This window comes from Zootoca vivipara, chromosome 7 (genome assembly GCF_963506605.1).
Source record: "Zootoca vivipara chromosome 7, rZooViv1.1, whole genome shotgun sequence".
NCBI classification, from domain to species: domain Eukaryota; kingdom Metazoa; phylum Chordata; class Lepidosauria; order Squamata; family Lacertidae; genus Zootoca; species Zootoca vivipara.
In genome coordinates this window covers 50,621,159-50,635,719 of record NC_083282.1, presented here as the reverse complement: position 1 = coordinate 50,635,719, position 14,561 = coordinate 50,621,159, and the positions used below count along the sequence as shown (strand labels likewise).

Genomic DNA, 14,561 nt, shown 5'->3' with positions numbered 1-14,561 from the left:
TTGTCGTCTGGCAGGTTTGCAGGGTGTGGGCTTCCTCTCATAGAATTCCCAGATTAGCAGGGGCCTTGGGCTGCCAGAACTATTCCGGCTCAATTCTCACAGCCTGTGGTTAAAAATGCCAAGGCCTGGCCTACAGTTCACCTCTTACAAGAGGCTGAAGTTTTTCTCTGCACAGGTGAATGCCAAATATTTGGTAGATATTCAACTTGGCATAGGTATTTTATATATTCCAATATTTGATCTTAATATTTGTTTCCAATCATTTCATAGAATCATAGAGTTGGAAGAGACCACAAGGGCCATCCAGTCCAACCCCCTGCCAAGCAGGAAACACCACCAAAGCATTATTGACACATGCCTGTCAAGCCTCTGCTTAAAGACCTCCAAAGAAGGAGACTCCACCACACTTCTTGGTAGCAAATTCCACTGCCAAACAGCTCTCACTGTCAGGAAGTTCTTCCTAATGTTTAGGTGGAATCTTCTGTCTTGTAGTTTGAATCCATTGTTCCGTTTCCGCTTCTCTGGAGCAGCAGAAAACAACCTTTCTCCCTCCTCTATATGGCATCCTTTTATATATTTGAACATGGCTATCATATCGCCCCTTAACTTTCTCTTCTCCAGGCTAAACATACCCAGCTCCCTAAGCCATTCCTCATATTTATTTGAATGCTTTATGTTTGTCAGTATCTATCACTAATAGTCAACAGCAGCTTACGTCATTTGATGTTTTACACCTTGAAGAAACAGTGAGCAAGAGAATGCATAGGTCTAAAAACTCAGATTTTGTTGGATGTTGAGGTCAATATCTATGTTGAGTTCCCATACATAGTTCACCCTTCAGCTTGTCCTGTGCCTAGAAAGCACAGGTCCAGGTGGTTTTCTGTTTGCCCCACTGATTTCCCTGGGAAAACCAGGTCTTTAACACTGTATGGGAGTAAACATCAGTCCACGGACAACCCAATTGACATTTGTTCTGATTCAGCAGTTAGCATTGGGTTTTCCAAGGGGAAAGTGGCGAGACAAGCACAAGTCTGAATGAGCCTTCTGTGTTTCATGAAGCCTCAAGAGATGTCTCGCTTTTTCATGTGTGACATTAAAAGCACACAAAAAAGATATGAATTCACAGGAAAACTTTAATGAGGAGGTGGAAGAGCAGTTCATCAACCTGAAATATATACTACGAACACATCTGGTGGATTTGTAAGGGGAGCACAGGGGAAAGTGGGCAACAGCTATACAGAAAGAAAGAAAGAAAGAAAGAAAGAAAGAAAGAAAGAAAGAAAGAGAAATTTGAAACAGTCCTGGTGGGTAATAAATAACAATCCTTAGTAGACCATCTTCCTCCCAGCAAGCAAAGTGGAGAAGGGTGCAGTTGGTAGGCTCAAAGTGACTCCGACAGTGTTTCCTCAGTGCACATTCTAACAAGGGTGGAAAGAAAGATAAATGTTACAAAGGTATACCAATGATCATTCTGGAGTTCCATTGTCACTGATATCCTACATTTCAATTCTGCTCTCTCCTTCAAAGTGGTGTTGTGGGCTCACAGTCATCCTGAAGAATATTTGAGAATACTTGTCAAAAGCAGAGCCAGCTCTAAGTTTGAAAGGCCCCTTGGTAAAGGACTCCTTGGTGGCATAGCTGCCAAGTTTTCCCTTTTCTCACGAGGAAGCCTATTCAGCATAAGGGAATTTCCCTTTAAAAAAGGGATAACTTGGCAGCTATGCTTGGTGGTCCCTTCCTCTGTCAGTGGTAGGTCTCCTTCAATGTTGATGAGCTCTGGAAAGAACAGCCATGGTGGGCAGCAGTAGCAGTACTTCAATCAGTGCTGTGCGGCTGGAAGCTGCCATTTTGATTTTCAAAATACACCCAATTGCTGTGGGGCATTGTGGGAAATTTAAATGGTGGCTCTCAAGCCCAGCCACCTGGTGTTGATCAGAGCACCAGACAAAAAGAGGGTGAGCTTCAGTAGCTGGCCAGATGCCTGAGGATACCATGTGCTAATGCAGTGTTTCTCAACCAGTGTGCCTCCAGATGTTTTGGGACTACAACTCCCACCATCCCTAGCTAGCAAGACCAGTGGTCAGGAATGATGGGAGTTGTAGTCCCAAAACATCTGGAGGCACACTGGTTGAGAAACACTGTGCTAATGCCAGACCATGTTCAGCCAGACAGTTTTATAGCCTAGCAGTGATTTAAACTTGGGATTTCTACACAGTGTTCCACACTGGTCCTTTATCTTACCCCCACCTCTTCTCCCTGCTAATGCAGACATGTAAGATGATGCTCCATTGATTAATAGCCAAGAAAAAAACTCAAGGAACTCAGTCCATTGTCCTGATTGCTGCTTGAAAGAAAACCCCAGGGAATTCAGCATCCATGAAGATCAAGGCATGACCCTTTCAGGAATTCAATTTACCATCTGCAAGTAAAGTTGTCTACATTCACATAATGAATGTAGGTTAATGAGGTTGGGGTTGTTGACTTTTCACTTCCTCAACAAATGTTATTTGTCTGCAACAGCCGTATTACATGCAGAAATTCAACAGGTGCCAATCCTTGCTGGCATGGCAATGAAGTAGTGCTCAGAAGCTGCAACTGTTGAATTTCTGCCCATTGTGTAGCAGTTAAAAGCTCAGAGCCTCTGTCAGGAGGGAAATGGATGTGATTCCTGGTTCGCTTGAGAGTATCGTGATCCTGTCATTCTCACTAGAGAACTAGAAGGGTGGAGCCCTCTCTTTTGCTGTTTCAGCACAAAAGACAATTCTACAACACTTTAAAGACAAAACGTTGGGAAAGTTGGAAAGTGCTATGAGCCTCCATTCCCTCCCCGACTATATTAGCATCTACAACACCTTAGGGTGCTCCAGAATTCCAGCATCATTTCTTCCTGGGCCTCTGAGTGCCGTCTCACAGTCATCAGCCACTTCTCCATCTTCATTCTCAGGAAGCCTAGATTGCATGGGGGCAGGGAAAGACAAAATTAGATCAGAAGCGTTGCTAGCACTGATGGAATCTAGTAAAATCTTGACTGTTCTCATTTTACCAGTTAGGCCTAAAGTAGAGAGAGCTGGGGAAATTCTACAAGCTACAGAATTGCCAGTGGCAGTGACCCCAAAGTTGATATTGCAACCATCAGTTGCTTTAAATGTCTCATAAAGGCATCTTCCTGCCTAGGTTTTCCTGGACCCTTAAGATTGGATCCTGTTTCTATTTGCCTGAATCTCCAAAAATCCTGCTTTTACACATTTTTATATTACCATTTTATTGGTTTTGTGTTGTATTTTTGTTTTCATATATTGTTTAGTTTTTTATGTTGTACACCACTCAGGGATTTTTAAAAATATTAAGTTGTTTATAAATGCTCTTATTTAAATAAGAGTCAAGAAGTGTGGTGGAGTCTCCTTCTTTGGAGGTCTTTAAGCAGAGGCTTGACAGCCATATGTCAAGAATGCTTTGATGGTGTTTCCTGCTTGGCAGGGGGTTGGACTGGATGGCCCTTGTGGTCTCTTCCAACTCTATGATTCTATGATTCTAAATAAACAAATGTGACTGCCTTAAAGTCATAGCTTGGGTCAATGTCAGAATCTGAATAGCCATTCTTGTTCCTTTCTCTAAAATCTGAATGCTATAAATAAAATAGCTTCTACAAAGTATACCAAGCAAAAGTCAGTTTCAGGGCTCCAGCTATCACTGGCTTTATTTTAATAACAACAAGAAGTTTATAAGAGATTAAACTTCATGTGCAGCTTTCAAATGAATTTACTGCACTGCTCTCTAAAGGACAACTGTTATACTATTATGCATTGCCCTCAAAAGGATCCAGCACAGTACCTTATCAGTAGGTACTTCAATGCTCATTAAAACAGAGATGTAATGAGAGTTCAAGGTAATCATCTGTTCATCACATCTGTAGCACTTCTAGAGGACAATTAAAGGCAGATTAAAGTTCATCCAGGTGATCAGTGATCAGTTGTTGTGGTTCTTAAATTTCTATACCACTACCGGTATTTATCCAATGATCACAACCATATTATATAGTTGCACAAAAGGTAGACCCCAAGTTTGTGAGAGGATCACTTGTTTGCTTTTTAACAGAAACAGAGCATTTTTGAATTCTACCACTGGTGTAGATCAATGTTATACTTAAAAGGAAATAGTTTTTAAAGATTTACACAATGGTAAGTCATTGCTATGGGTAAGAGGAGGGTGGTGATACCTATATGGGATAGTTTTAATTTATATTATTGGGGGGAGTGGAATTCTTACAGAAGTAGTGCTTTTGAATAGGTCAACGGGATCCTCAGCAATAACTATGCATATTCTGTGTAAGAAAATAAATTTAGGAAGGCATGAGGATGTCCTATTAAGTCCTTTACTTTCTCTGTGGTTCTATAATATATCATGGATAGCCAGCCTTTGGCACAGGTGTTATAAGCAGCACAAATAATAGAGGTTTATGGCTATAGCATATTAATTATGAGCCACATTCTTGCTCCCCACCCCCTGCTACACAGCCATCTGCTCCCTGTTCCCCAGCTCAGCAGACTCACACGAAGGGATAGGATGATGAATATAGAATGTGTACATTACTAGGGTGGCACTCTCTAAGACTTTGGACTTGATCTATGGCATGTTTGCCAAAAAGATTTGCCACCACCAGGGTTGGTTTTTACTAAGATTTCTTTTCACATTCATACACAGTTACACTTATATATTCAACATCAACAAATTGCAGATTTAAAATGTACACTCATATATTATTATTATTATTATTCTTTGGCGATCACTTGTAGCCGAGTAAGATTGTCTTCCATAAACACAGTTTTAACAATGGCTCTGTGATTGTGGAGGCCAATTCTGGATCCACACGTCCTTCCACAGTGGGGACATTGGTTTCCAGGCGGGGGTTGATCACGGTGTGGATTTGCCAAGCATGCCTTCCTCTTAGCACGTTTCTCCCTTGCGTCCTGAGTTCGAGTGTCTTCAAAGCCCATGACACCTTTGGTAAAGGCTGTTCTCCAACTGGAGCACTCGCAGGCCAGTGTTTCCCAGTTGTCAGTGTTTATACTACATTTTTTAAGATTTGCCTTGAGACAGTCCTTAAACCTCTTTTGTTGACCACCAGCATTACGCTTTCCACTTTTAAGTTCGGAATAGAGTAGTTGCTTTGGAAGACAATCATCAGGCATCCGCACAACATGACCAGTCCAACAAAGTTGATGTTGAAGAATCATTGCTTCAACCCTGGTGATCTTTGCTTCTTCCAGTACACTGATATTAGTTCACCTGTCTTCCCAAAGTGATGTGTAAAAATTTTCAGAGACACCGTTGATGGAATCTTTCAAGGAGCTGGAGATGGCATTTATAAGTGGTCCATGTTTCACAAGCGTTTAGTAAGGTTGGTAGTACAATAGCTTTGTCAACAAGCATTTTGGTTTCCCTGCAAATGTCCCGGTCCTCAAACATTCTGCACTTCAATCAGGAGAAAGCAGCACTCGCAGAGCTCAGGCGATGCTGGATTTCGGCATCAATGTTGGCCCTTGTGGAAAGGTAACTGCCTAGGTAGGAGAAGTAATCAACATTTTCCAACGTTACACAACTGAGTTGGATTTGTGGCGCTGCAGAGGGGCTTGTACTTGTTGGTGCAGCACTTTGGTTTTTTGGATGTTGAGTGATAGGCCAAACTTCTCGTAAGTGTCTGCAAAGATATTTAGGATGGTTTGGAGGTCATCCTCTGAGCGTGTGCACACTACATTGTCATCAGCATACTGAAGCTCTATGACAGAAGTTACGGTAACCTTACTTTTTGCTTTCAGCCTGCTCAGATATATGATTTCTACTCCGGTGGGGAGTTTCCCGTCGACGAAGTGTAGGATCATGGCAATGAAAATAATGAATAGAGTTCATTACACAACCCTGTTTAGTGTTGTTGTCATATTATCATATATATCAATCTTATATAATTATAATTCTTACAGCTTATTAAGAAAGAGTATTTTTAAATACATCAGTAAATTAAAGACTCTGTATCAGGGTAACTCACTATAAATTCTCCATTCCAAATTATTGCCCCTTAAACCAGGGTGTTTTCTTTTAATCCAAGCACTGTAATGCATTTTAATGCCTTTACAGCCACTATGGGATACACACTTTAGCCAGGTGAATTTATTCTAAATTGAACATTGACATCTAGTGGTCACATGTGGTGCTATCCAAAGTTGTTCCCAGCACTCCACCTGACGATTCATTTTCATTTATCAACTCCAGTTGACTTAGTGGAGAGCTGAAGAACACTCTTTAGAGTAGAAATCTGGTGGTCCATCATTGTTCTAGCTGGAACCTCTGCTTAGGGGCCAGAGGCACCCCACAATCTTTTGTCGCTCATTCTCACCTGTTACATTCTACATTTCAAGATCACATTGCACAAATTTTGGTATTTGGGGACCGACTACTCAATGTTTCAGAACTTGGGGGATGAAGAGCACCACAAAAAACTTACCCACAAGCACTGGCAACTGCAGAGGGATTTGATAGGGAGACATGAGGTCTGGGCGTGGCAATTCCATATACCATTAGATCCAATGTAGAGTCATCTTCAACAACTGGTTGTACTGGAATATCCTGAAGAAGGTGTACATATTTTTTTTAAAAAAACATATTCAGAAGATGTGGCCAGATAAAATGGAATTTAGTTTTAAATATCCAGTTATAGCAAGGTTTCTGAAATTGCGTAAATACCTATATTACATTATTTTACAAGTGAACCAAGAACGTAATTTTGCTTTTGAAAATTTGATTTTGAACATCCAATTATGGATGTTTGAAGTCTGATTCTATTGGGACTCCATGAGTGCAGTTCAATTTTATTGATATTAGCTATGGACTGTTGCAAAAATGAAATGACAAAAAACTTACAAGATTAAAACAGAAAGAAACAAGCATCTGACAGAAAGACATGGCTGCATAAGAAGGAAATCCTTTGCACACTGATTTGGGAAGAAGCGCCATCGAAATTGGTGAGAATTATTTCTGAATAAACATCCTTAGGACTGTTCTGTACGTTTCTGTGGAAGACCACTGTGTTTAGTATTTATGTTTAGTAAGTACTGTGTGTTTAGGATTGCAGCCTAACACAGCAACCCTATGCACCTATTATGCTGAGGAAGAAGATGTACCACTGCTATGCCAGAAGAATGGCCACCAATATATCCTTCATGTGTTCAACCCAGGAGGGGAGGGGGAAGTAAACAGCCAGAAAATATAAAACAAGCTAAAAAGAGCAGACACACACCCTGTGTGGGTGCACTGGTGGGAGTAGCAGATTGGCTCCACCAATGTGCTGACATAACACCGTCTCCCCCCTTCACCTTGTCCCTCCCACTTCCAGTAAGATTCAACAACTCCATCACCAGAAGGCCAGGTGTGTGATGGTTTACCTGTGGGAAATCTGAGGCAAGATACCCATGTACTGGAAGTTGTCCCTAGTTCCATTCACTCCACTGGGGCATGTTATGGTGCAAAAAATAGTTTACTGCTGTAGAATAGGCATGTCCAACAGGTAGATCATGATCTACCGGTAGATCACTGGACGTCTTTGGTAGATCACCGGTAGATCACTGGCTCCCCCCAAAGAAGCTAAAAAACTTTGGCTCCCCTAAAAAAGCTCAACATCTTTGCCCTGCGCCCCTAAAATGACCTGAACCACCCAAAACAGGGCTTTCCTTCCTAAAAAAAAGTTCAATGTTGCTTTCCTCTTCCCTAAAGAAGCTCAACAGCTTTTACATGAACCCCCCCCCCCAAACATGGGCCTTCCTCCTTCCTAATAAAAGCTCAACAACTTTGACCTGAACCACCCAAAAGGGGGGTAGATCACTCCCAGTTTTTAACTCTGTGAGTAGATCGCGGTCTCATGGAAGTTGGCCACCCCTGCTGTAGATGATTAGACTTCAGTACCGTAATACAGTCATGGACACTTGGTGGCGATACAGATACAGACAAGGACAAAGTATCTCTGTTGCTCCAGCTTCAAGACATAACACAGACTCAGACTCACTGACTGACTAATGAGATGACATGCCGTGCTCACTTCCATAGCTGCCAAGTTTTCCCTTTTCTCGCGAGGAAGCCTATTCAGCATAAAAGAAAATCCCTTTAAAAAAGGGATAACTTGGCAGCTATGCTCACTTCACTGGGTCACAGCCATAACAACCCACTTTGCTGACCTTGCACCTGCTTGCTTATCTCATACACATGAAGGAAATTAACCCTTTCCTCCATGCCCAGTTCCTCTGAGTAGACCTGGTTAGGCTTGTGCTAAGTCTTGTGGGCTGTTATATGAAACTTCCCCTTTCCCTCTGATTGGGAAGCCAATTCACCAAGCACCAGAATAGTTAAAATTATGACTAATTATGGTAACTGACCACTACTTAATTCTGCTGCAATACCCAGCTATGTAAGCACTTCCAATCATTAGGCACTAACGGTGTTGAGGGCAATGTATATGGTGTGAAAAGATGCTTATGAAGCCATTTCCATGTGGCTGCAAAACACGAAACACGTTACTATAAATAGGCACGATTAAGCCCTTTGCACAAGCGCTTGCTTATCTGTGTAGTAAGGATTGAAAGAGAAACATGTGCAAAAGCCATTGCTATAGCTGGAGCTACTTGCAGTTTTTATGGGCAGAGGCGTTGTGCGGGTACAGTGGTTAAGAAAACAGGCAGTTGGGAAATCCCCCGTCTTCATCTCAGCTCTGAGGTAGCCTTAGGCATGCTACTGTCTTTCAGATCTTGCCCTCCACACCCACAATACGAGGGCAAAAAGGTTGCCCTACTTTTCAGAGTTATTGTAAGCTGACTGAGATAATGTATACAAAGCTATTTGAATGCTAAAAAGTGCTATTTAGGTTTATTGTCATGTGATGCAGGCATGTAACTGCTGACTCACAGGCAGAAACTGACAGAATAGATTTTCCAAGCATGGTGATGGTAGCAATGAGAAATAGTTTCCACTCTTGATTTTTTCTTGGTTGGACTGAAACGTGTTCAGGGCATTGTGGGAAAAGTAAAATACTGTAAGGCATTTCACAAGTGGCGGACTTTGGGCTTTCAAATTTCAGTGGCACCCAGTGCGACACCAAAATTTGGCACATGACCCCAGGGCTCTCACCTTCTGTTCTAAATCTCTGTTGGGGCACCCCCTCCAGTGCCCTCTCAGTTCAGTGCCCAGTGTGGGCAAACTGGTCACGCTCCTAAACCTGCCACTGATGGCAACCGAATTGCAGTTACCAGAGCACTGCTCTTGAGGGGGCCCAAGGAAGACAGAGTTTAGCACGCAGCTACCCAAGGAAGTCAGATGCTGATGTTAGATCTTAGTTTTTAGGACACTTGGCTGCTGATATGTCAACAACAACAATAACTTTAAAACAAGTCTCCAGTGTGAAACCAGAATTTCAATTAATGCTGAGCTAATTAGTGCATTTGATTGTATTTGTTTAGGACTCAGTCTGAATCAAGGTCTCCCTTCCAATATGGGTGTTAAATTAGCACTGCTAAAATGAGGTCACTGGGATTACATCCATACATTTGAGCTCTGCATAGAAATGTCACATGCTGTACATCTCTTGCATTTCATAGTCTTTTAATTCCACTGTTAATCTGCGCGCGCCCCACACCCAGGTATATATCCGCCAACAAATAATAGTACTTAATGCAGCTAATGAAGTGGGCTATAGCTGAAGGGCTATGACTGCTGGCCCTGAATTATTTTGCCATACCCTATTTCAAGGGTTTCTTAAGTATCTCTAAGATGTCTGCTTTTATAATTTAACATTTACTGAGCACCACAAGATCACAGGCATGACAACTGTCCCTATCCGGTGACAGTTTCTTGATGGAGGAGCTACCACTTGTAATATCAAGACTCCTTGATATTTTCTATTTGCAAGTCAAGTATTGTTGCTTGCCATTTTGCTGATTATTGTCCTGCTTTCTACTAGTTCTACTGATTCTTACTGCTGTGTTGTTCCTTTTTCATCCTTAATATTTTCACTGGGTGTTAATAGCTATTGTGAGCCAGCTTGTGGGCTGATAGATGAAAAGGTGGGGTGTTACATTTAAACAAACAAACAAACAAATAAATAAACATGTGGCACTGGCAGCTAGCATAGATACTCTCAAATCCCACCTATCTTTTGATTTTTAAGCAAAGCAAATTTACATTGTGTTGGGGGGGTGATCAGGGGGGAATTCTAGAGGGCAGCTCACTGTAATTTTGTTACCTTTACTCTTCTGATGGAAATCACATATTTATCCTTGCTTATGTTAGAAAAATGCCACTTGCAGAGGAGGGGGAAAACCCAACAACAACTCCCTGTTGCATATTTACCACTTTAGAAGCAGGAAGCCACCGGCGCTGCTTGTACATATTGAGGAGTCTGTTCCATGGAGAGAGGTCTGCTTTTGGAGGTTCTTCTTGTACATCTTCTGTTTAAAAGAAAAGCCACGTCACCAACTCATGAAGTCTCTCCATATACCAGGGTGGGCTGTAATGACCTCTAAATCCAGCAGCAATTCAGCCACAGAGCTTGAGGCTGCACAGGCACCAGCTAAGGAGTTGGGACAAGGAGCAGGGCTCTGAACTGGCTACTGCAGATCAGGAGACCACTATGCTTGAGGCTGTGAGACAGGAGTCTCCAAAAGAATCTCTTAGTCTACTAAAGAAGAAGAAGAGGAGTTTGGATTTGATATCCCGCTTTATCACTACCCGAAGGAGTCACAAAGCGACTAACATTCTCCTTTCCCTTCCTCCCCCACAACAAACACTCTGTGAGGTGAGTGGGGCTGAGACTTCAAAGAAGTGTGACTAGCCCAAGGTCACCCAACAGCTGCATGTGGAGGAGCGGAGACGCGAACCTGGTTCACCAGATTATGAATCTACCGCTCTTAACCACTACACCACACTGCCTGTAGGGTCAGGGCCCAAATCCTCACAGCCACCTTCCCCTGAGTCTGAGAAGACAATGCCTCCCACAGTACCTCTCCAGATCAGTGGTGTAAGATAAGATACATTACACGGGGTGGGGGGGGTTGTTGTGGGGGATTCTTACTGTTGTTGAAGTTAATTTTTTGTATCTTTATTTCAGATCTTTTTGATTACTTTTGTTATGCTTGTAGTTATTTAACTTTTGATATGTTGTAAGCCACCTTGGGAATTGTTTTAACTTAGGAAAGGCGCCATACATATAGAATGATTGATTGATTGAATTTCCCCACAAGTGAGGAGAGCCTGGGGGAGGGAGTCTGGAGACATAAAACCAGGCATAGGCAAACTCGCCCCTCCAGATGTTTTGGGACTACAATTCCCATCATCCCTGACCACTGGTCCTGTTAGCTAGGGATCATGGGAGTTGTAGTCCCAAAACATCTGGAGGGCCAAGTTTGCCTATGCCTGCAAAAAAGGCTTCAGCCTGTTCCCAACCTTTGTCAGTGAAATCTTCTCAGAGCTATCTGGACACCTGCAATGTTTGGCCCACTTAGTCACCTTGCTGCTTTCACTGTGGGATCTGGCATGGGACCAGCTTCTGCTGGTGTGACTGCAGCCTGTGCACAATAGAATTCAATGGAATCACCTAATAAGAACTGCAGCTGTAGTTCTGAGCCATCTTTAATGGGCCATCTGACATAATACTGGGTTCTAGTTACAGGTGGGTAGCCGTGTTCGTCTGACGTAGTCGAAACAAAATAAAAATAATTCCTTCCAGTTGCACCTTAGAGACCAGCTAAGTTTGTCATTGGTATGAGCTTTCATGTGCATGCATGGTATCTGAAGAAGTGTGCATGCACACAAAAGCTCATACCAATGACAAATTTAGTTGGTCTCTAAGGTGCTACTGGAAGGAATTATTTTTATTTTGTTATAATACTGGGTGCTCCTGATGGTAAGGTTTGCCTCCTGCTTGCTTGAAATACACGTCTCAAACCTCAGACATCTGGTATCGAATAGGATGAAAACAATCAAGTCATAGCAGCTTCAGGGGGTGGGGGGTGAAGGTACTATTGGACAGCAGCTGCCATATGGGTGAGTGGGAATCTTCTTCCAGCCCTCACCTTTCAGTAGATGCTCTCTTTCCTCTTCAGCGCTACAGCCTTTAGCATCAGTCATGGATCCAGCAGACATGGCAACTCCATCATCTGCACATAGGACCTGGGGAAATTCATCCCTAAAGTCAAACACACAATTATTGCATAGAAGAAGGGGACCCCCACATTGGTGGTTCATTCATCACTTTTCCTCTTCCCACCCTAATATCTACACCCAAACTCCACATATTTATCAGCAGTGATAACTGCTACATTGCCACAGACAGGTGGATTTACCGTAGTGAATAAAAGCAATGATGTTGATGGGGATTAAAATTTTAAAAGAGAATTTCCTGGGATGAGGCCTGTCTCTAAGTCAAGCCCTTTAGTTGACTGCATGAACAAAGCCTTCAGTCTGTATCGAAAAGACCCAGGTAGTTAGTCTCCATGATAATCTGTGGTTTATAATAACAGATTATGGAAACCTCTTCACATGGAAATCTTACATTAAGAATTATTCATGGTAGCACTGCTTATGCAAATACTTCTACTGTACTTAAAATTGAATTATTAACTGTTAACATTATACACAGATGAGAAGTTTTAAATGTAACTCTAGGATTGCAATTTTTGTTCTCAAAAATCCAGACACCTCCAGCCGAGTGCTTCTGAGCATGTTCAGATCTCCATTTTCCTCTTAAGATGATGAAAGGGGTTTTCCCTCGAAAAACAACTTCAGGGTAAAATGTGTTGGAGGCAGAGCATGTGCAAAGTGGGGTTTTTTTGTAACAGGATTTGGGCAACCTGGAAGAAGGTAGCAGGCAATCACTCAGCTGAGGAGAAGAGTGTTGAGCTCATCTGCAAGGCAGCAAAAGCAGATCTCCATCTAACAGCAGAGTGCACATGCATTCATATTATTGTGCCTGCAGACACACAGATGTGCTAAATCAAGTTCTGCTGCATTTTTTCTGACTTTGCATCCTCTGCTGTTGGCAGCCAGTCAGGCTTGTGAAATTCTGGTTGGCTGCCAACTGTAGTAACTCTTCCTTCCACATGCGTTTTCATGGTTAACATCTCATCCAGTGAACTTCAGTTAGCAAGGCAAAGCCCCACATATCTCAACTCAGTGTGTGATAATCAACCTCATGGAAAGTTTAGCAGAAAATTAAGTGTTCGGCCTTTTGAAGCCAAGAACAGCCGGAACAGTCAATGAGCAATTCCATTCCTAATTAGTACCCATGTAATACAGCCAGATGCCAATTAACACAAGTGGTTTTTGTGAAGGACTTTGCAATATTTGCCCATCTATTTTCACACATTCCTGTATGAATGGATGTTAATCCTATTAGAAATAACCGAGTTTTACTCAAAGCAGATTTTAGTCATGTTCATTAATTTCAATGGGTCTACTCTCGAGAAAAACTTAGCTGAATGCCACCCTGAGAGTATTAAACACTGTTCTGTGCGCCGAGACTTGGCCTCAACATTGGTGACACTCACTTTCCCACCGTCTCCCTGTCATCAGATTCTTCTTCCTTCTCTCCCGTGACAGGAACTTTCTCACATGGGTCCTTGGCCAAGCCACTTATCATGGGGTCAGAAAAGCCACCTGAGTCTCCCATCTCCATCCTGGTCGAGTGAAATGAAGCAGGCAGTTTGTTCTCATTCATAGGGGTGGTGTCTCCCAGACTTATTTCCTTCAGCAACGATAGCTCTTCAGGGCAGCTGCCCATCAACTCCCCACAGATCTCACTGGGGGAAGTCTTGGTGGCATCAGGCTCTTTGCCTGGCAAGGTTGCTTCAAGCCCATTATCGGGCAGAGGAGAGTCCAGGAGTTCACTCTTGGCGTTATCTTCATCTTTCGCCTTGGGTCTTTGCCCCTCTTGCGTGACATGCCTGCTGCTCCCAAAGAGGTTTCTGAAGAACTGGAGCACCCAGGGCCTGCTGGAAACAGAGGAGGCTGTGAGAGTATCCATCAGTTTTGGGTCTTCTGCAGGCTAACTTTGGAAGCTGCTCTGGCATCCAAAGGTGGCTGCTCCTCTCAACAGATTGGAATCAGAGCTTCAAACTGAAAAACCAACTGCTCAGAATCTTCTGAGGATTCTAGAACTCTTGGAGGGGGTGGAGCCACAAGAGAGATCACCCAGTGGTTTTGCAATCCGGAGTTCGCCTTTTGCTCTCCTGGCTCAGCTAACAACAACAAATCAACAGATTAAAAGATGGCCAGGAATGGTATAAGAGTTCTTTGGGGTTATCTGTGCAGGTCCACAGCTCCAAATATCATTATTATCTGTAATAATTCTCAGGGCACTGGGCCCAAGTTATAACTCTAAGAGCAAACCAGTAACATTTGAACAATGCTACAATAAGGGAAAGGTGGTTCAATAGAAACAGAGGAACCTGCCTTATACCAGATGAGGCTATTTGTCCATCTAGCCTAATATTGTCTGTTCTTACTGGCACTGGCTTGCTCTGATTGTG

At 42.7% G+C, this 14,561-nt stretch overlaps 1 protein-coding gene across 1 annotated transcript; it reads right to left on the bottom strand.

The window, feature by feature from the left end:
* Positions 1–1,299: 1,299 nt before the first annotated feature.
* On the bottom strand, positions 1,300–14,367 carry LOC118088836 (uncharacterized). The gene is made up of 6 exons (XM_060277519.1): positions 13,581–14,367; positions 12,108–12,220; positions 10,387–10,484; positions 6,500–6,621; positions 2,853–2,949; positions 1,300–1,418 (listed from the first exon to the last, which is right to left on the bottom strand). Exons 1-6 carry the CDS (start codon positions 14,054–14,056, stop codon positions 1,407–1,409), a joined length of 918 nt encoding a protein of 305 aa, XP_060133502.1. The 5' UTR covers positions 14,057–14,367; the 3' UTR covers positions 1,300–1,406.
* Between the last annotated feature and the right edge of the window lie 194 nt (positions 14,368–14,561).

What these genes read in the sequence shown, in the direction of transcription:
- LOC118088836 (XM_060277519.1), bottom strand. Translation starts at nt 14,056, where the DNA reads ATGGATACTCTCACAGCCTCCTCTGTTTCCAGCAGGCCCTGGGTGCTC. An exon ending in GGCTTCCTGCTTCTAAAGTG is followed by an intron (nt 6,622 to 10,386) that starts GTAAATATGCAA and finishes CACCTTCTTCAG; the next exon opens with GATATTCCAGTACAACCAGT. An exon ending in GCAGTTGCCAGTGCTTGTGG is followed by an intron (nt 2,950 to 6,499) that starts GTAAGTTTTTTG and finishes CATGCAATCTAG; the next exon opens with GCTTCCTGAGAATGAAGATG.